We start from the raw sequence: 21639 nt of genomic DNA on the forward strand, positions 1-21639 counted from the left end.
GGGAGCTTTTTTGATAAAATAAAAAAAATCTAAATTATTAGTAGTTTTTTATTTTAAACCGGTAAATATGTATCGTAAATTGTATATTATGTATGTTTTTTTAATCTGATATAATTTTAACTAAATTTAACAGTCAGAATCAAAATCTGAATTTGAATCTTATCAGTAGAGAGACCATATAAAAAAATTATATTATTTTTATTATAAGTCCTTCGTCACCATATTACTAACGTTGATAGTCACAATCATATGAGTGATTATAACGATAAAAAAGATAAATTATTAAATAATGTAATAAAAATATTTCATATATATATATATATATATTTTAAAAAAAGACGTGTATTAAGGCATATTTGTTCATTGATCATTTTGACACTTTTTTACAGTGTATTGTGTGACTATGGTACTATGCTTGCTCTTGTCAGTCGGATTTTCCATTGACTATAGAAGATTTGTTGAAAAACCCATACGTTCTTTATTTGTTATTTCATTTAGAATTTCTAGAGCTAGTCAAGTGGACCAATCGAAGATCTGATAATCAATATTTAATTCGATTTAACTTTTACATCAAGCAAATACCATTACCATATTTATTAATTTTTTTTTTTCCGGTCCTATCAAAGCATCAACACCAAGACAAGTCCGATTCAATGAAGGGTCTAAAATCCACATCGAGTCTAGTCTATTCTATCCCAAAGTTCCACGAGACAAAGAAGGCCCCAAGGCCCGTATGGCCTATTATTTTTCGGCCCAATGGACTAGAGATAAGACAAAACCCATTAATATCTAACCCGACAGAAAGGACAAAAGAATCCATCCTTATCTCTAACGTGTTCTGTACTTCCCCAGCTTAACCGTAAAGCAGTTTCAACGGCACACGATTTGAAATTTGAAATTCGAACTCTCTTCTCTATTTTATTTTTTTATATTTTTTTCGACTATGAGGAAAAGGAGTGGGCTCCATGCAGCGCCAGCCGTTGAAACGTTTGCCAAATCATGATCTTAGACCGACCGTTACGTTCGTCATACCAAATTCTCAAATACCAGATCCTTTGCGTTTTTTTTTATTTTTATTTTTATACCAGATCCTTTTTCCTACTTTCCAAATAAATCCGTTTAAATCTTAAATCTTTAGCAATAATAATAACAATATTCTAAAAGGGTGAGAATGATAATAATATAATATAACGATGAATTGGTTTTTTTTTTCTCTTAGGAAAAAAATTTTAAATTAAAAATTTTCTCTTTTCGTCGTGGCCATTTCTTTTTTCTTTTTTAAGGTAAAGTTGTGAGCATGTTAAGGCCGTTCAATTTGCTGATTCAAATTTTTAATTCGAGTTAAAATGTGACTTTATATTATAGTTTTTTACTGTAATAAAAAAATTAGATGTGATTAATTATGAGAGTTTTTTACTGTAACGAAACTCGAATCGGTGAAATAAATGAGATCTAAATATAAAAACACATTAATCAAATCAAAATTAGACGTGCGCTTAGCATCAATCAAATCAAAAGTTGATGTGCACTTAACGAGGATTTCTTTTTCTTTTTTTTTTTTTTTTTGAGGAACTTAACGAGGATTTTTCTAAACGTAAGAAGATTTATTCAAAATATTCTAAGCATAAATCACATCATAAGCTAGTCAAAATTAAATAATATATACAAATTAAAAGAAATCTCATGAAATTTTTTACCTTTCAAAAGAAGAAAAATTATTACCAAATTGGAAAATTTCTCTTGATTACCGTTCTTTTTTCAACGGCTTCTCAGTCACTATGTCGGAGCGTAGCTGATTTGTTTTTGTTTTTTTTTTTTTTTTTTGAGAAAAATGGAAATGTTTGAGTTTTTGTGGGGTCCAATTATTCAATTTCCCGCCCAAATACTATTTTGTCTTGTCCAAAAATAAGAAAAAAGAAAATTGATCAGTAGAGTACAGATAATATCGTAACCACTCCCTTTATAAATCCTCTCTGTCTCGTCTCTCAATCAGTTATTCCTCAAAACAAGAAACGCCATTTCCATTTTTCTCTTCAATTTCAGAGCTCAAAATTCCCATTTGAAGAAAACCATGGAGGATTCGCAGATCGCTCAATCCGGTTCAATTCTTTCCTCAAAATTTTCTTTGTTTCTTCGCTTTTCTGTGAAATCTTATTCTTCTTCTTTTGTGGAATTTGAATTTTGTGACTTTGGATGTTTCAGGAAACTCAGGGAAATCTAAGATTCAACGCTACGCGTTGCGATCCGCGATTAAGCTGAAGGAGGAGAAGGAGGAGGAGAAGCCTCCGGCTTCTTCGGAATTCTCTAATTCCACTGCTTCCAAGAGGTTTTTAGTTTTCTTTCGGTTAAATTTTCTTTCCCTTTGCTTTATGTTATCAGAATTTGTCAAGAATGTTGTATCGTTATAATTTGGAGGAAAATTGAGTTAGTTTGTGTTTTTAAAGGGTTTTTATTTTATTTATTTATTTTTTGTGAGATAATTTGTTTCTGATTTTGATCTGGTAATGTAGGTTGAAATAAAATGTCAATTAACAAGTAAGAAACACTTCAAATTAATTTTTTCATGTCTGATTATATTTTCCTAGTATAAGCAATTGACATGGATGGGTTGTCACAAGAATGTTTTCACATATTGGCTTTAAGAGAAAAGTGAAAGTTACATTGGTGGAATTAGTTGTGTTTTCATGAATTGCTAAGAGTCTGCAAATGTCGAATATTTTCATGAAACTTGAATAAGATGGAAGTAGAATAACGCGGATAATATTTACTTTTGAAGTCCCATTTCAGTCTGTACTTTTTACCGAGTTTTGGTCTTAAGTTCCAGTAAAGGATGTCTTTTTAGCTTGTGGGGGCAAGAATTTCAATTTTGTTGTATTTTCTTTATTTATAGGGTGAGAGCTGCATCTAGTGTAAGCAAAAGTGTGAGCGTTCTTGATCTATCTGGCAAGGAAAAGTCTACTAAGCCACCGAGAAGGCTCTCTATTCCTGCCAAGCCGGCTGCGACTCCAGCTCTGAGACCTGTGAGCAGTATCACTCCAATTTCAGAGGTTAGAGGGAAGAGATCTGATAGCATTCAAAGGATAACAGACACACCGGTTTCGGATGTCTCTAGATTGTCAAGCCGAAAGAAGTTCAGTGTTCTGTCCTCTGCATCTTATTGGCTGTCTCAGATTAAGCTCTCTGAAGCTGCTGCTAAGCACTCAGTTTCGCTTGGGTTCTTCAAGCTGGCCTTGGAAGCCGGGTGTGAGGTACCTTAAGTCTGCAACTTTCACCTGTTTTACTTGTTAGTTAACAACATTATATGAATAATGCTAAGCATCATCAATGGTTATAATTCTGTTAACTATATAGGCACTGATAACTCTTGCTGCGTAGCACTATCCTATAAAATCGTTATAGTTCCATTAATATTATTCCTTCTACATTCTAGAGTTAATTCTGACCATTGCTACTTGCTTTCATATAATTTGATACGCAGCCTCTTCAGCGAGTGAGAGATGAGCTTACGTGCTATGCTCGCCGTCATAACCTTAGTGAACTTGGAGACCCTGTGAAGGAATTATTTGAGAGTTACAACATTGTGGTTGAAAGCACGGGGCAGTTGCAGGTCTCTGAAACCTGTTCTCAGGTACCTGAGGAGGAAACTCGATCATCTGATGACGAAATCCGTAGCTCGTCTTCTACTGTAGGTTCCAGGAAACTGAAGCCGAAGGCCTCAAACTCTGATGCAGCTAAAGTTTCCGCAGTTACAGGATCAACCACCAAGAAGAACACTATTCAGAAAGTTAATCCCACATCAACCAGGACTCGGGTATCTTTGACAAAGAATTCTGCCAATTCAAGATCTCTTGCTGACACTGGGGCCAATAAGTCTATAAAGAAACCCCAAAAGCCAATTAAGCAAGAATTGAAAAAAGAAAGGGATTTGACGAAGAAAAAGGGAAAGAAATCTGTTGATGAAGAAGGCAAGTTTAAATCTGCCATCTTATTTAATATTTTCATGTGATTTGTGACATAAATTTTACAATTCGATACCATTGCAGGTCCAGTTAGCCCCTCTCATGCGGAAAATCCGCTTCAAGAGAACAAAGAAAATATGGTAAATTTTTATAATTTTGCAACTTATCTTTTCGGCCTTTTTGGTCGTAGTTTGTGATAGAATGAAGAAATGGGAAATACGAAACTCCATTTTTTACTTACATTTCTTAATCTTCAATCTAATTGTAGGACGCTTCCTCCATGGAAGAGATCAGTTTGGCCGAGGTCATGTAGCCATTCTGCACCAAATATGGCATGCCAGATGATTTTCATATTCTTGACGGGTTTGTCTTCAGTGTTTTTTTAGTGGGGGCTTTTCCAATGTATAGAAAGGATTATGGTGCAAGTTTGTCGGTTTCTCGAAAAAAAAGACAAGTGTGAGTGTGTGACCATTATTTTTTTCTTATTCCTTTGGTTGGGTGGTTTAAACTGGATTGCTGTTTGTGTTTAGTGTTTATACAGTCAAGTAGTTAACGATTATACCGAATGTACTAAACCATTAATCTATATGTTTCTATTGTTTGGTCTATAATTCAAGTAGTTAACGATTATACTGAATGAACTAAACCATTAATCTATATGTTTCTATTGTTTGGTCGATAATTGGTTATTTCTTGTAGGTACAACGTTTTGATTTGATCAACTAAGCAGAGAAATGCAATTTTAGTCCATTATCAATCTGAGCTGATTTACTACTTACTAGATGGCTAAGATACGACAAAATATTAATCGCAGTTAACCATGACAAAAGACAAGTTCTCAATCTCCAAGGACCAAAACGACAATACTCTCTCCTTAAGTTGACTAAACTCCACTTTCTTCTTATTCTTTTCACTCTTCAGCTCGCTTGCTTTACTACTTTTGGTGGCTCTTGGTAGTTGGTACTCACTAGAACCTACGAGGGCTTGTTGAAGTGCTACGAATAGGGAATTGGAAGAGCAATGCAATGAAGGCGCGTTAAAGTTATTAGAACGATGGAAAAGCATTTCGAGAAGATGAGCTTGTTCTACGAATAGGGCTTGTTCCAATGAAAATTTAATAGTATGAATGCTTTGCATGAAAGGGAACCTTTTCTATCTAATCATGTGTTTACTTACTAAATTAGTAGTAAGAGTTTAGTGGACCTCCACAACATAAGAAATAAATAAAGAGAATGTCAATCTGTATACCTCTAGTATTGATACCTTGAAAAAAACAATAAATGCCGAATTCACTTATAATTACATTGATAAGATGTATACTCTTAAGTTTAATAAATAAAGAGAATGTCAATCTGTATACCTCTAGTAAGCAATATGCAACGATCATCGTTTTTTTTACTTTACTTTCCTTTCCAATCCCATTATTTATCCTATAACATCCACTTCATAAACATGCTAAAAATGTATAACCACTTTTACTCGCAAGAAGTGCTCTATCTTTTATGCTTAGGGTCCACACTGACCATGACTCCTGCTCGTGATAGGCCTACAATAGGCCAACAATAGGCCAAGCCCCACAAATAATGGACTGGATTGGCTCTAATACCGTATGTAAAACCACTAGACCTCACCCTAAAATCGCTTGCTTTGGCCTCCTAAGCCTACATTAAAATACCACTGATCTAGTTACACATGCCAAGGGTAATGAGATGACAGACACTGGAGATAAAACAAAAACGAAGAAGCTATTGATTCAATATTGCACTCATATTTTTAATTGGTGTTGTCTAAGAAGAAAAGGAAATTAGATCCAATTCCAGACTAAAAGATAGATTATGCAAGCAAACAACGAACTGCAGAGTAACAATCAAATAGCATTTAACCCCACAATAAAACTTTACATTCATACTTTTTCTTCAACACTAACAGTATAATAGTAGCATGCAAATATTTTCCCTCATAAACCATAACTATTAAAAACTACGTCTTCTATTTATACTCAACCGAGTTCACAACAGTTTGAGATGAATTAAACAAACAACACTCTATTTTACATGAGCAGAACAAGCAGCAATGTAGCAAGTCATGGTGATAAAAAGAAGAAACAAATTCTAACATTCACAATATCGAGGGAAGACATTGAAATACAAGATGAATGTTGATAAGTTCTCACAAAGATTTTTAACGTGGCAATGCCACTTGAAACATGCCTTCAAACACATTAACACTGCCCTACCAGAACATATAATTTAATCTGCCGTCCAGCTCTGTTCCACGATTTCCCTCACTCTTCGATTGTACTCACGTTTGTTCTCGCTAAACATGCGAGCAGCTTCGGAATTTGCAGGAGAATTTGGGTTGGGATCACACAGCAGGGACTGCAACGAGATGAATAATAGAGCAATGTAAGTCAAAATCAGATGTAATACATACATACGGTAAGAAATATATATATATATATATATATATCAAATTTTCTTGTCTTCCTTGCAAGAAATGGGTAGAAGACAGACCAAATTATTTGAGACAAAATTTCATTTTAACCAAACTGGCTAATGCATCAAGCATGCCTGCTATACTTTGCTTGGTTTATCCATATGATTATAACAAGTAATAAAAATTTTGAGCCAAGCATTCCTGCTTTGCTTGATTCACGCATACACATAAAAACGTGACAATGATGTACCCACACTAACAAAACAATGAACAATACCTGTATGGACGTGAGTATAGCTGCTACATCATATATAGGACTCCACTGGTTCTGTAGGATATCCAAACAAATACTTCCATCGGCATAAACTGACAAATTTGAAAGATAATTCATTGTTTTAAGTGAGAATTGACATGATGAAAAATGTTTCTCATCAAACAAATGGTAATGTCACAACAGTTTTTTCCAACTTACTATTAGGATGAAACATTCGAGAAACAAACCGCACTGTTGGTGGTTTGTTTGGATAATCTTCTGTAAACTGAAGAGTCAACTTGAACGTGCCTGTATAACTCGAACATAAAGTTTTTTGTTTTGTGAACATACAAATCGAGTCAAACAAATTTTAACAAAAATGGCAACGCATATTTTCTTATCAATGGAAAGAATCAATGCGCACACGCAGAGTAGAGAGAATGATCTACTTTTGCAACGTCGAATATAATTCATTGATACAAGTATTCCTAGCCTACTGAGTTTCAATAAATTGTCTTAAAAAAAAAAAAAAAACCTTAATCCACTAAGGAATCCTGAAATTTTGATATTGATATCCTAATTGTAATATGAAATACTGCCGCTAACATAACATGGTATGATCTCAGTTACTTTACACAGAGACTCAATTTTCATTAGATCATGTCAAGAATACCATCTAGTTTAAGCGAGGAAGGGAATTGGCATGTATAAGTTATCTGCTAATGATCTCACAAACAAGCACCATTAAGTGGTGAGATATGAATGGAGCATATATTTGATCCAAAAAAAATCTTATAGGGATCATGCACATGGAGGCACCATGACAGTACATAGAACCTTTAGGAACTTGTGGTGCAGCAGGTAGCAACTAGAAAAGCCATCACAAGAGTCGGGACACCAATTCTTAAAGCCTATTAATGGTATCTAAATTATCCAAACAAATTAAAAATTCCCTCTACAAAGTAAAACAATTTAACTGATAGAGGCACCCAGACGCGCACACATGGATAGTAAATACAATATAAAATGGGCTGCCAAGAACCAAGTGAACTTTTGGGCTCATCATAAACGATGATTTCTTTGAGACTATCACAAGACAATCGGATATCCAGATCCAGAAACAATGAAATGTAATGTGTTAAACGATGAGCGATGATCATTTCAATCAGACAACTTATGGCCAAATTGTGAAAACAAAATTTAGGAACACATAGAGAAACAGTTGCAGCGGTCACAATCTAATCATCCAGTCAAAAACCAAAATACTCTTTATATACCATCCCCCACAACCCCACCCCCAACCCAAAAAAAAAAAAAAAAAAATCTTTACATATACTAGTAAAATGATACAAATTTTAATCGATGTTCAAAGACACTTTAGAATGTAAAATTTCAGCGCACCATGAAATAATTGAAGATAGGAAATTTACCTTTTTATACCGTGTTTTGGATTTATTTAAAAACTATATCTTCAGTTTTTTATCTCATCAAATATATACCTTCAAATTGAGATTTAATACCCAAATTTAAACCTTTTCACGGTCAACCCTCGATTTAAACATTTAAAACACCTAAAATACCTTTGAATAAAAATTAGAAAAAGAAAAAAAACCGAAAAAAAACTTTAACCTTACGGTTTTGATCTCAAAAGTATGCAAAATGCCATTGAAATGGTTATTTATTTATTTATTAATTTTTAATTAATCGTAGTATTGGAAAGTCTTAGTGTTTTTTGCTCTTTTCTTTAAGGATAGTTTAGTCATTTGAAATGTCAAAATTCTTTGTTAATCGAGATAAGATATAGATTTGTATATTAAATCTAATTTGAATGTATACATTTGATGAGATAAAAAACCGATGGTATAGATTTTGAATAAACTTAAAACAAAGGGTATAAAAATATAAATATCCCTTGAAAATAAGCTAGTCAAACACAAATATTAATGGATTAAAGCTTCAGAGCAAGGGTTCACTCACCTCCATCCCAAGGAGTATCGTCGGGACTGCAATCCAAACCAGACAAGAAACCAGAAATAGCTTACACAACAGTACTTAAGCATACCAAGAAATGACGGAAACGTAAAATAACATAAGAATAAAATAAAAGCATATCTCTCTGCAGGTTTTACAGCCAACTCACCCAAATATAACAGCATTCCAGAGCATTATGTTATTGTCTTGAGGCGCCCCGCTAATCCCAGCCGGTGGGTCTTGTTGCAACCTCTTAAAGTCCCTCATCAGCCTTTTCCTAGCAGGAGTCGACATTTTCCCGATCTAAAAATTCAGACAGCCACTTGTCAAGAAACGCAAACCCGATAAAAAAGAAATCCAAAAGGTAAAAGAAAAGGGTCTTTCTTGGACTTGCAGCTAACCGAGTTAAACTGGTTTTTTACTCTTTTGCAATAACAAAGACTATAACAAGTTATACAAGGGCAATCCAATTTTTCTAAACATATTCAACAATTGTTGCACAAACAAATCGGATTAGACTCTAAAATTTAACCTAAACACAAAGGAATAACAAGGGAATAAATAAGATCCTGAAATGGAAATTTATTGACAACTCTAAGATGTCAACCCAATTATGTAGAAACCCCAAAAAATGATGGGGGAAAGAAAGTCTCTCCATGACAAGAAGCAAACTTAGCTAAACTGGACCTGCTTTCTACTATTTCGCAATGGCAAAGATTATAAAGGTTATCAAACATGGCAATTCAACTTATCTCACCGGATAGAACAAAAACTTCATCATAAGGAAGTAAAATTTGCAGCAATTATTTAACCTACACGCAAATAAAAACATCGCAGACCCAGAAATCAAAGTCAATTGTAAGAAATTTTGAGCTAAACAGCTGAAAATTTTCATCAAATTCATCAATATTACACTGTTTAGGAAATCGTGTCGGTCCACAGAAACCCAAGCACCAAGCGGTTCACCAAGCTAGGGTTTTTGACAGAGCAAACCCAAAATCGAATCTTTCCCCCCAAAAAAATCTCATCACCAAACTCGAAATTCAAACGAATTCGCAACACCAATACGTAAAACCCAATCAAAAGAAACGATTTTGAGATAAAATTCGCGGAAAATTCGCTCACCTGAGACTACACACGGAGCTCCAGAAATCTTAGGATCCGAAGGAAAATGGAAAACTGAAGCTGGGATGATTAAGATAGACAAAAAGGGTAAAAAGGGGGGCTTTTCTGATCAGATCGAAATCATTGGGTGGAGAAGAGCTGAGAGGTCCAGAGGGAGAGAATCTAAAGAGAGAGGAGAGAGAAAGGGAAAAGAGGAGAGAAAAAACGGGCTGGGACTCTTTGCTTGGGTTTTGTTTGTATTTGGGATTCTGTGGGGGTGTAGAGGTGTCAATTGAGCCGGGCCGTCTATGGATGGCCCGGTCCAGCCCGCTACAGTAGTAAATTTGACACGGTCTGGTCCTGTATTGTTATAGATCGGGCTGACATGGCACGCCAGAAGGGCTTGGGCTGGGCCTCAAACATGAGGCCCGTTGTCCAGGCACGGCCCAGGCACGCGAAAGGCCAGGCCCGCGACATGAAATTTTAATGAGATTTGAAGCATTTTAGGGTCAATTGGCCGACCTATGCCGTCTGGTCAACCAGTCATTTTCTTATAATTATTCATATTAATTCAATAAAATCACATATTTTTGGGGCATATGATATATTACTTTTTTTTTGTCATCAAATTTGAAATTAAAAAAAAATCCTAAAAATATTGCTAATCATAAGTGAAACTCAAGTACATTAAGAAAATTAGGTTAAGATTGAGTTTAGACATCACAAAATCTTCTAGAAGCACTTAGGTTTTGTAATTTACTTATCCTAGAATACTGCACTCTTTTTTCCTTCGCTAAGGTTTTGTCCCGATCTCCCCACGAGATTTACTTGACAAGGTTTTTAACGAGTTGATCATTTATGTGTACTTATTTGTATTATCTCAATTCAATAAAATCACATCTTTTGGGGACATATGATATATTTTCTTTTTTTTTAAATAAATATTGAAAAAAAAATTAAAAGGGCCAGGGCCGGCCCATGAAGGGCCTGGGCCCAGGCCCTAGTTATGGACTAGGGCCATGGGCCAGTGCTGGGCCTGAGGGTTTCTCCTCAGGCCCGGCCCTGGCACGGCCCAGGCCAGCCATGGGCCTGGGGTTAAAAGGGCCGTGCCGGCCCGACACGGCCCTTTTGACATCTCTATGGGGGTGATAATTCTTAACGTTGTAAAAATTTGGGGGAATTTTGGAACGTGGTTGGTATCAATGCTGAAACTTTAGACGGGCGGGCGCCTGCGACTACCGAAAAATTTGAATTTTTATCTGATTATTGAACTCAAACTATCCAAAAATTTAGATTGCCCGACCCGACCCAAATTTCATCATGGACGGGCTTCGGGCAGGAGTTGGCTGCCCGTGCCCGGTCGGGCTGCCGGATGCTCGACCGGCTGCCAGAATTTTCAAATATTTTTTATATTACATTTTTATATTGTATAATGTGTATATATATATATATACTATATTATAATTTAAAATTTGAAATGAACACACGAACTATATAAAAAAAATTATTTCTTTATTAATTTTTAAATTTGTAATTCATGATTGCCTCATTAAAAACCTTACAAAAAAAAACTAAATTGGGATAAAAACTTGGTAAGAAAAAAAGAGTGCAATCATTGTGGGACGAATTACAAATTTGACGAAGTTACAAAATCTATACAAGATTACAATAACACTATACAAATTAGAAATTATGAAGTAAATAAATATTTACAAATTACAATAATAAAATTTAATTTGAAGCAGAAGGATCGTCTTGAAAATTAAACGTTAATCTATTAAACTCGTCGATCCATTCTTGGCTTGCCGGTGAGATTGTATCATGTAAGCGTTGGTCGGAACGATCCCAATCCTTGATGCACATCAAAGCTTCAACAATATCCTGTTGCAATGCGTTTCTCCGTTCTTCAAGTATTCGGCCGGTTGTCCTGAATGCTTGTTTGGCTGCAACAGTGGAGATCGGGATCGAAAAAATATCCATTGCCAGTCGTGTTAGGATCGGCCAAGTTAATGTTCGTGCCCTCCACCACTGAACCAAATCAAACATTTCACTATTGTCTACAACTAAGCCCTCACTCAGGTACGCCATTAACTCGTTGAATTCGCCACTGTTGCCACCACCTCTTGATGAAGATCCACTCCCAGATTCTTCTTGACCTTGAGTCGTCGTCTTCTTCTTCTTAGACAACCCGAAAACATTTAAAAATGAATGTGGATTATCGTCTCGTTGTTGCGGTTGTTCAACACGAGGTGTGTTTCTAAACCCACTTTCGTAAGAGATAAAGAGAGAAAATATTTTTTCCTTTATAATAAGAAATTGGTCAGTAGTGTCGATAGCTAAAAATTCACCTAAGTTATCTAATCCACTTTCTAAACCTTCTAATTTTAATCTAGGGTCAAAAATAACACCGAAACCATACAACATGGGTAATTTAGACCAATATTTCTTGAACTTCTTTTCCATAGAGGCAATAGGAACTCCTAAAACCTCGTGTGTCCTAAATTCACTAAATAAAATAGACATTATTAAAAGTTCTCCTAACGCTAATGGTGACGTTGGGTAATAAGTTCCACTTAGCTTTAAGGTAACTTCGTGAAATCTACCTAAAAAGTTATACAAGAGTTTGACAACTTACCAATTAGTTTCATCTATAAATCCTGGTCCTAATTTTGCACTAACATAATTTGTTATAACATCTTTATAGGGGATGCATTGTTCAAGTATTATATAAGTGGAGTTCCATCTTATAGGCATATCTAAGGCTAATGCTCTAGGATTTTGATTACATGCTTGTAGAAATCTAAACCAATCTTGTATTCTTTGATTACTACCTTGAATCCAAGCAATGTTATCTCTAATTCTTTTAATATGACCTGACATTGATTTTAAACCAGATTTTACTATTAAATTAATTATATGATATGCACAACGTTGGTGAAATATATCATTATTACCGAATAAACTTAAATCATTTTCAAAAAGTTCTATTGCTTTAGTAGTTGCAGTTGTATTATCTAATGTTATGGTCATTATTCTATCTCTTAAACTATATTCATCAATAACAGATAAAATTGTGTTATATATTAAATTGGCAGTATGTGATCCTATAACACATTTGAAACCTAAGATTCTCTTATCCAAATCAAAACCTTTATAATAATGTCCGGTTACAGCTAAATAATCCTTGTTGGCAACGGCGGACCAAATATCCGTCGTTAACGCAACGCAACCACTAGTAGAGTGTAGAAGGTTGATTAATGCTTCCTTTTCTTGTTTATATAATTTTAATGCATCTTTCCTAAGAGTAGTTCTAGAAAAAAATTGTGCATTAGGATTATGTACAATTTTAATATAACGCTGTGAATTTCTTTGTTCAGTAAAACTTAGTGGTTGATCTAATGTGGCTATTAATCATGCCATTTCCATACGATCAACTTGCAGATCGTATTTCCACGTGCTTAGACCGCCGGTTTGGCGGTCAAACGATAATTGTGTTTGGCGGAGATCAGCTCCACCTCCTTACTTTTGAAGACACTTTTCAGAGTGTCTTCTTAAGTGTATAGTGTCGTGAATAGTGTTATATTATAATTTCTCACCACAATATTTACATTGAGCTATGTATTTAATGTTACCGTTATTGTCGACCTCCTCGAATGTGTTGAAGTGCTCACAAACTGCTGAAGTGCGCTTGCATTTCTTCTTAGAACTTGCAACACTTGCACTAGCACTACCGCATGCCTCTCCTCCATGCCCACCAGTGGCACCACCATTACGTCCCCGACCTCTAGTACGTCCACTAGGGGTCAGATTTGCAGTTTCCTCAGCAACTCTTTCCGTAGTTTGCGATTCCTGCATTTAAAAAACATTAAGAAATTGCCCTCTTCGATGTTGAATTGGTTATCAATGGGAATATCACTACCATAACCAGAAGAAGCCATTATGAAAAATAAGAGAGATTGAGAGCGCTTTGAGAGAGATTAAGAGAGATTAAGAGAGATTTGAGAGAGATTAAGAGAAATTAAGAGAAATTGAGAGAGAATGAGAGTTTTTGGGTGAGGAAAATGGTTAGGAGGACGGGGTATTTATAGGAAAAATTTTGGCTTGAAAAAAAATTTTTTCTCCCAAAAATTCGGGTCCAACGACTACTAATTTTTTTAGGCAGTTGGGTCGGGTCGGGCAAGAATCGGGCAACGGTCACAATTATAGCCGTTAGGATTTGAATTTTTGGGCAAAATTTGGGTGGTGGTCGGGTTCAGGCAAAAAGATCCGTTGGGTTCAAAATTTGGGCAGAATTCGGGTCAACAGTAAAAAAAATTCAGGCATTTCAGGCAACTAGCAAAATTCGAGCTAACGGTAAAAAAAATCAGGCAGAATTCGGGCAAAATTCGGGCACATTCGGGTTTCGCCGGAAAATTCAAAAAAAACTCCGGCGGACGGCGAGGACGACTTCTCCACGGTGGTGGGCAGCTAGGGAATGAATTTTTTCGGGCTGCCCAAGCCCGTGCCCGACCAAAAACCTCAGACGGGCGGCGTATGGCACCTGCTCGTCGTGCCTGAAAATTTTCGGGCACCGGGTATGCCCACCGCCCAAAATTGCACCACTAGTTGGTATTATGGACAGTCCTCATTCATTTCACCGATTTGAGTTTTCAGTTTTAGGTTTCTACAGTAAAAAGCTCTCAGAAAATATCATATCTAACTTTTTCTACTACAGTGAAAAGCTCTCAGAAAATGTCACATCTCAACTCGAATTGAAAACTCAAATCCGTGAAGTGAACGAGGCCAGTGTACATAAACTCAAACAACCCACAAACCCAACCCACCCACCACACTTTAACCTAATCTGAAAAAAGTAACTTATAACATTATTTTTTATTTTTTGGCCCACTACATGTCTAGCCCGAATTGTTTAGGACTGTTTGTAAGTTGGATCTATAATAACGCGCATACCCCTATTTAACCTGTACAAATATACCTGATAAAGAGCCTATGAGTGTAGACTAATAAGGATGGTTGTTGTTGCAATGCTTGCATTGGATGAATTTGAATTAAGCCTCTAATTTATGTTTGCTTTATGTTTGATGTTGAATGGACTACCTTGCTTCATGTTTGATGTTGGATTGAACTTTGAATTACTATTTATTTGATGATGGACTAATCAATATTATTTCTATTTGATGACGAACTTTGAATTTTAGAGTTATGTTTGATTATTAGTATTATTTCTATTTGATGATCAATATTATTTGATGATGAACTTTGAATGTTGGAGTTATTATTTCTATTTCATGATGAACTTTGAATGTTGGATTGAACTTTAATTCTTTGAATGATGAACTCGACCACCCAACCCACCCCGTCCCGCCCCGCCCTAACCCAACCTAAACATCATTCAGTTGTGAAAATTTTCTAACATCGTTGGGGCTAAATATGTGCAACCCGCACCTTTTAAGGCGGGACAAGAAAAATACATACCCCGCACCAACCCAACCCATGTACAGTCATAACTGTCTAGCTCAGTCAAAATTATGGGCTTGTTCATTTACACCCAAACTCAAAAAAAGTTTGAACTCAAGTTATAACTTTATTCAAGTTTATGTTCTTTTGTAAAATTTGAGTTTGAAATTGAGTTTGAACTTGAGTTTGAGGTTAGAATCTGAGTTCAAGTTCCCCTTTAACTCAAGTTCCTAAACCCAAACTCAAGTTAATGAACATTATTTTTTCTATTCTTAAAAACGTCATAACTTTTTCGTTTTAATTCCAATTGAGATAATTTTTTTTTCTATGCGTTAACAACAAAGAGACGAATAAATCCCTACTAATATACCCTATTAAAATTTTCCATCACCATTGAGTTTTTATTAAAATACTATCCAAATATAAATTTAAGTTTTGACCCACCCAAACACAAACTCAAATAGATTCTCAATTCAAACCATAACTTAATGTGCACATCTAAACACAAACTTAAATTAGAGTCCTAACTCAAACTATACTCAAATACACATTGACTCAAATCAAGATCTAAACTCAAGTCACCCTAACTCAAAAAATGCAAATGAACAAGCCTAAGTTAGTGTTTTTACTATTCATGTCAGAATCTTATTACGCAAATAGTAACTGTAAATAGTAAGTACTGTGTAAATAGTAACCGTGAATAGTGTCAAAATTTTTCTTATAAATAGAGCTCTAAGGCTCTTCATTTTATATACCTTTACAAGATTTATGAAACTCTCTCTAGTTTCTCTCTTTAAGGTTTTTCTTCTTAGTTTTACATTTTTTTAGTTTTCATAATACGTTATCAGGACGAACATTCTATTCTTACTGCAATTGTCTACATTCATTAATTCAAAAAAAAAGAGGCTCTGTTCCAACTACAAGCATCTACCTTAAAGTCAAAAGAAAGTAGGTCCTAACTCTAGTCCTACTATAAGTTTCTACTATTATTAATTCAAGTGAAAGACATGTAAATATATTCTATTATTTTATATTCATACAAAGGAGGGCTATGCCTCCAACGTATTATAATTTTTATAATTTTATCGTTATACACCATTCGAAAGGTTTACCAAGTAATTTGGCGTGTTTGTATTCTCATAAATGGACGGCTATACCGCCTGCAGGTAATAATTTTTTATTGCACATTCTGCATGCATATTACTATTCTCATCTGTTTATTTTTCTACATCATTTGAGGTACACAATTGTAATTTTCCTTCCATTTCTATCGGTAATATAACGGATTTTACATGGCTATAAACGACTAGATTTTAACTCTATAAAATGTGGCTTTTCTTAACCTATACAATTCACTTCTTACTCTTCTTCCCCTTTATTAATAATTTTATCTTTCACTTCTCATCTTCTCTTCCCTATTCTTAATATAATCATCACGATATGGCAAATATGATGATGATGTTTGTTATTTTAGTAGTCATTTTCTAGTTTTTTGCTCTTTTTATTGGATATCATTCTCCACACGATTTTCAGTTTTTTCTTGCGATAATAATACTTGTAATATTTCTCCTTTTATTTATTGCTATTATGATTAACATGTAATTTTAATTGCACTCTCTACTGTAATTAAGATTTATTAGTGTGCCTAATCTGGTTTAATAAATTAATTATTGATTAATAAATGTTTTCAACGAGTAAATTTAAATAATTCTAAGGTATTTAAATATTCTCAGTAATTATATTTAACCTAGAAGTGTGTGTGGGCATATTTTCTAGACTGTCTTTTAAATGTTTGACACCTGTCCATTTTTCTTTTCTTTCTCTTTTTCTTTTTCTTTCTTTCCTTCCCTGCTCATGCAACTCTCTCTCTCTCTGTCTCACTCTCTCACTCTCTCACTCTCACACTTTCTCTCTCTCATTTTGCCTCAAACCAACTGGATTTCGAACCAAGGAGGAATTTAAAGAAGTTTTCAACGTCAAGAGAAGGATTCGAGGTAAGATTTCTGAAAAACCTCTCTTGAATCTCAAGTTTTTCAGATTTAAAAACTTATTTTTGGTTCGAAATAGATTTTGATGGATTTTGAGTAAACCATGGTAGAAATTGGAGATCTTGGGTTCTTTGGACTTGATTTAGTACTTAGAACCCGGATCTAGTGGTTTTCCTTTGAGATATTTCAATTTGGAACTGAAATTACAGGTTTTCAGACTGGTTTGGCGAGTTTTCTCGCCCTGCTGTTCTTCACAGGTCGACCTATGCGGTAGGCCAAATTACACACCACTGGTTGACCAGTGGTGTTGCACTGCTCTGTCACCGGTCGACCAGTGTACACGGGGTTTGACCCTGTTTTGCCTGAAAATGCTGTTTTGACCTCAGTTTTCGAGGAAAACCCAAATTAGCTTTATTTGGGGATCTAAAGTAAATGGATTAGCATCTTTAATCCATGTTTTGGGATAAAAAACCCTTAGATTTATTATTTGAAACATGAAATGGTTTCTGAAACTGGTAATTGATTAAGGCACACTAAAAGGAAATCAAAGGATATAATTGAGACTGAATTGTTTTAGGAATAAGAATTAGATCCTAAAGTGTTGTCTTGTATCAGTGCTAGCTGAGAACTCAGATTGAAAGGCTTTGAGGAAGTAAAAGCCGGAATAGAGCAACGCTAGCCACAGGTTTGATATTTACGAGATAGGATTTCTTACCCTTTTCTTTGTGAGCCTGTTTTCAGAAGAGTTTTGGCCATGGAAATGTTTTAAAGAAAGGGCATGTTTGTGAAAGAAAAACAGTTTAACCCCCATGACTTGTTGTAGTTCTGGGGAGTATAATGAACTGTTTCATAAAGTTTAATGAATGATTTCTTAAGACAAGAGATCTTGCAAATCGGTAAACCGGTTGATGGCCTAGATAGGATGTAGAGAGTGCATCCTTAGGGGCAGGACCTGAAACCCGGCACGGGGTGTTATGGCTTGTGCATGTGGTTGTGTAAGTAATTTATCATAGTATAAATTACTTGCTGATGCTTGTAATACGAAGACTTTCAGTTATATTTCCTTTGAGAAAAAGGATGTGAGGTTCCGGCTGTTGTGTTGGAACTGAATGTCTATATTTATTTCATTGTTTAATCATTTATTTATATTACTTATTTATTTAATTATTCATTTATAAAGTTATTTCAAAATATATCCTACTGGGCATTTCGCTCACGTTTTATTATTTTATAAATATTAAGCCTTCCCAGGCGACTCTAGGAATAGTACGGAGTAGCGGAGTTAGTTGGTACCAGCTTATTTGGTGAGGATTGTGATCATCCTCCCTGTGTACGAATGTAAGGATTGTAACCTCTGTAAACTCTAAATCTCTGGATTTCTAGACTGTGGTTGATGTTTGTAATGTTATTTACATGTTCATGTATGTACAATGCTGCATATCTTGTGGGTGAAGCCCTGAACAGTGTTAGAGGCTGAGTTATAAACCTCTTGTAGTTAGTAATTTAATTTCAGTGAAATGTGGGGCTCATTTGAGAATTTCCTTAATATTTTATTCGTAATCGCGTTATACCCCTAATTGAGCCTCCACGTCACCGACCCCAGCTTCGAGGCGTGGGGGGACCTACGGCCCCAAGCGGGGGACCTATGGTCCTAAAGGAGGGACCTACAGGGCTCATGGGAGGGATCTACGGCCCCAAGGGGGGACCTACAGGTCCCAGGGGGGACCTATAGCCCCAAAGGGGGGACCTACAGGCCCCAAGGGCCTAAAGGGGGGACCAACGGCGACAAAGGGGGGCCAACTGCCCCAAGGGGGCACCTACGGCCCCAAGGGGAGACCTATGGCCCTATAGGGGGACGTAGGTCCCCAAGTGGGGGACTTGCAGGCTACATGGGGGGACCTACAGGGCCCAGGGGAGCCCCTACATGCCCTAAGGGCGGGACCTACGGCCCCAAGGGGAAGACCTACAAGCCCTAAGAGGGGACTTACAGCCCCAAGTGGGGGACCTGCAGGCCCCAAGGGGGGGGGGGGGGACCTAAAGGGCCTAGGAGGTCCTTATAGGCCCCAAGGGCGGGACCTACGGCCCCAAGGGGAAGACCTACAAGCCCTAAGGGGGGACTTACAGCCCCAAGTGGGGGACCTGCAGGCCCTAAGGGGGGACATACAGGGCCCAAATGAGGGACCTACGGCCCTAAGGGGGGACCTACAGCCCCAAGGAGGGAACCTACAGGGCCCAAGGGGGTGACCTACGACCCTAAGGGGGGAAGGGGGACCTACAGGCCCACAGGGGGGAACCTACAGAGCCCAAGGGGGTGACCTACGGTCCCAAAAAGAGGACCTATGGCCCCAATGGAGGGAGCTACGGCTCCAAAGGGTGGACCTACAGTCCCAAGGGGGGACCTACGGCTCCAAGGGGGACCTACGTCCCCAAGGGGGATCCTACAGGCCCAAAGGGCGCGGACCTACGGCCTTAAGGGGGCTACCTACGGTCCTAAGGGGGGGACCTACAGGCCTAAGGGGGAGACCTATAGGCCCCAAGGCGGGGACCTACAGGCCTCAAGGGGGGGACCTACGGCCCCAAGGGAGGGGGGGACGTACATCCCTAAATGGGGGACCTACAGGCTCCAAGGGGGGACCTACAGGGCCCAGGGGAGCCCCTACAGGCCCTAAGGGGGGGCACCTACGGCCCCAGGGGAGGGGGGGACGTACATCCCTAAATGGGGGACCTACAAGCCCTAAGGGGGGACCTACAGAGCCTAGGGGGCCCCTACAGACCCCAAGGAGGGGACCTACGGCTCCAAAGGGGGGAACTTACAGGGCGCAAGGGGTTGACCTACGGCCCTAAGGGGGGGACTTACGTCCCCAGGGGGGACCTACGGCCCCAAGTGGGGGACCTACAGCTCCAAGGGGTCGATCTACAGCCCCAATGGGGGACCTACGGCTCCAAGGGAGCAATTTACAGCCCCAAGGGGGGACCTACAACCTTAAGGGGATGACCTACAGGCCTCAAGGGGGGGACCTACGACCCCAAGAGGGGACCTACAGGCCCCAAGTGGGGGACCTACGACCCCAAGACGAGAACCTACAGCCTAAAGGGGGCGACCTACATGCCCAAAGGGGAACCTACAGGCCCCAAGAGGGGGACCTACAACCCCAAGTGGGGGACCTATAGGCTCCAAAGAGGGACCTACAGGGCCCAGTGGAGCCCCTACAAGCCCCAATGGGGCGACCTACAGTCCCAAGTGGGGGACCTACAAGCCCCAAGGGGGGGACTTACATGGCTCAGGGGTCCCTTACAAGCTCCAACGGGGGGGAGACCGGCGACCACTAGGGGGGACCTATAGGGCCCAAGGGGGGGGACCAACGGCCCCAAGGGGGGGACCTACGGCCCTAAGCGAGGAACCTACAGGCCCCAAGGGGGGGACGTACGGCCCCAAGGGGGGACTTACGGGCCCAAGGGAGGAACCTACAGGGCCCCCTACGGCCCCGAAAAGGGGACCTATGGCCCCAAGGGTGCTCTTACAGCTCCAAGGGGTGGACCTACAGCCCCAATGAGGGACATACAGGCCCCAAGGGAGGGATTTAAAGCCCCACGGGGGGGACCTATGGCCCCAAGGGGGATCTACAGCCCCAAGGTGGGGACCTACGACCTCAAGTGGGGGCACCTACAGCCCTAAGGGGGACCTACAGCCCCAATGGGGAACCCACAGGCGCAATGTGGGGGACCTACGGTCCCAAGGGGGGGCCTACGGGCTCGAGGGAGCTACGGCCCCAAGGTAAGAACCTACGGCCCCAAGGGGGGACCTACTGCCCTAAGGGCAGGCGTTACAGCCCTAACGAGGGGACCTACAAGCACCAAGGGGCGACCTACGGCCCTAAAGGGGGACCTACGGCCATAAGGGGGGAACTAAGGCCCCATGGGCGGACTAACAACCCCAAGGGGGAAAGCTACAACCCCAAGGGAGGAACCTATAGGCCCCAGGGGAGGACCTACGACCCCAAGACGAGAACCTACGGCCCAAAGGGGGTGACCTAAAGGCACCAAGGGGGGACCTATGACCCCAATGTTGGGATCTACAGCTTCAAAGGGGGGACCTACAACCCCAAGGGGAAGACCTATAGCCCCAAGGGGGGACCTACAGCCTCGAGGGTGACACTTACAGCCCTAAGGGGGGACCTACAGGCCTAAAGGGGGGGACAAAGGGGGGACCTACGGTGCCAAGGAGAGGGACCTAACGCCCCAATGGGGGACGTACAGGCCACAAGGGGGGACCTACGGTCCCAAAGAGACTACCTACGGGCCCAAAGGGGGGACCTACAGCCTACAACCCAAGGGGGGGGGGACCTACAGACCTAAGGGGGGGAACTACAGGCCCCAAGAGGAGGAACCTACAGGCCGAAAGGGGGAGACTTATGGCCCGAGGAGGGGACCTACGGCCCCCAAGGGGGGGGGGGGGGGGGGGCGACCCCCC

At 39.0% G+C, this 21639-nt stretch overlaps 2 protein-coding genes across 3 annotated transcripts; one reads left to right on the forward strand and one right to left on the reverse strand.

Annotated features, from left to right (window-relative positions):
• The first annotated feature begins 2010 nt into the window (after positions 1-2010).
• Positions 2011-5147, forward strand: LOC21391019. 2 transcript variants are annotated; one of them, XR_002901683.1, is made up of 7 exons: positions 2011-2099; positions 2203-2326; positions 2891-3248; positions 3479-3965; positions 4044-4099; positions 4228-4415; positions 4659-5147. XR_002901683.1 is itself a non-coding variant. In XM_010088260.2 (6 exons), the coding sequence occupies exons 1-6, from the start codon at positions 2072-2074 to the stop codon at positions 4270-4272; spliced, it is 1098 nt and encodes a 365-aa protein (XP_010086562.2). In that variant the 5' UTR covers positions 2011-2071; the 3' UTR covers positions 4273-4570. The 2 variants fall into 2 exon arrangements, 1 of the variants encoding a protein (XP_010086562.2); XM_010088260.2 differs by lacking the exon at positions 4659-5147 and having other exon boundaries at positions 4228-4570.
• Positions 5148-5930: 783 nt separating this feature from the next.
• LOC21391021 (ubiquitin-conjugating enzyme E2 2) lies at positions 5931-9943 on the reverse strand. Its single transcript, XM_010088262.2, has 6 exons — positions 9745-9943; positions 8789-8922; positions 8626-8651; positions 6868-6957; positions 6673-6761; positions 5931-6337 (listed from the first exon to the last, which is right to left on the reverse strand). Exons 2-6 carry the CDS (start codon positions 8911-8913, stop codon positions 6209-6211), a joined length of 459 nt encoding a protein of 152 aa, XP_010086564.1. The 5' UTR covers positions 8914-8922; positions 9745-9943; the 3' UTR covers positions 5931-6208.
• Positions 9944-21639: the final 11696 nt, after the last annotated feature.

This window comes from Morus notabilis, unplaced genomic scaffold, assembly GCF_000414095.1.
Source record: "Morus notabilis unplaced genomic scaffold, ASM41409v2 Scaffold9, whole genome shotgun sequence".
NCBI classification, from domain to species: Eukaryota; Viridiplantae; Streptophyta; class Magnoliopsida; order Rosales; family Moraceae; genus Morus; species Morus notabilis.

Coding starts and splice junctions, on each gene's coding strand:
- LOC21391021 (XM_010088262.2), bottom strand. CDS start 8,913: ATGTCGACTCCTGCTAGGAAAAGGCTGATGAGGGACTTTAAGAGGTTG. Junction 6,958..8,625: donor CGATACTCCTTGGGATGGAG/GTGAGTGAACCC, acceptor CGAGTTATACAG/GCACGTTCAAGTTGACTCTT. Junction 6,338..6,672: donor CTATACTCACGTCCATACAG/GTATTGTTCATT, acceptor ATCTCGTTGCAG/TCCCTGCTGTGTGATCCCAA.
- LOC21391019 (XM_010088260.2), top strand. CDS start 2,072: ATGGAGGATTCGCAGATCGCTCAATCCG. Junction 3,249..3,478: donor CCTTGGAAGCCGGGTGTGAG/GTACCTTAAGTC, acceptor TTTGATACGCAG/CCTCTTCAGCGAGTGAGAGA. Junction 4,100..4,227: donor AAGAGAACAAAGAAAATATG/GTAAATTTTTAT, acceptor ATCTAATTGTAG/GACGCTTCCTCCATGGAAGA.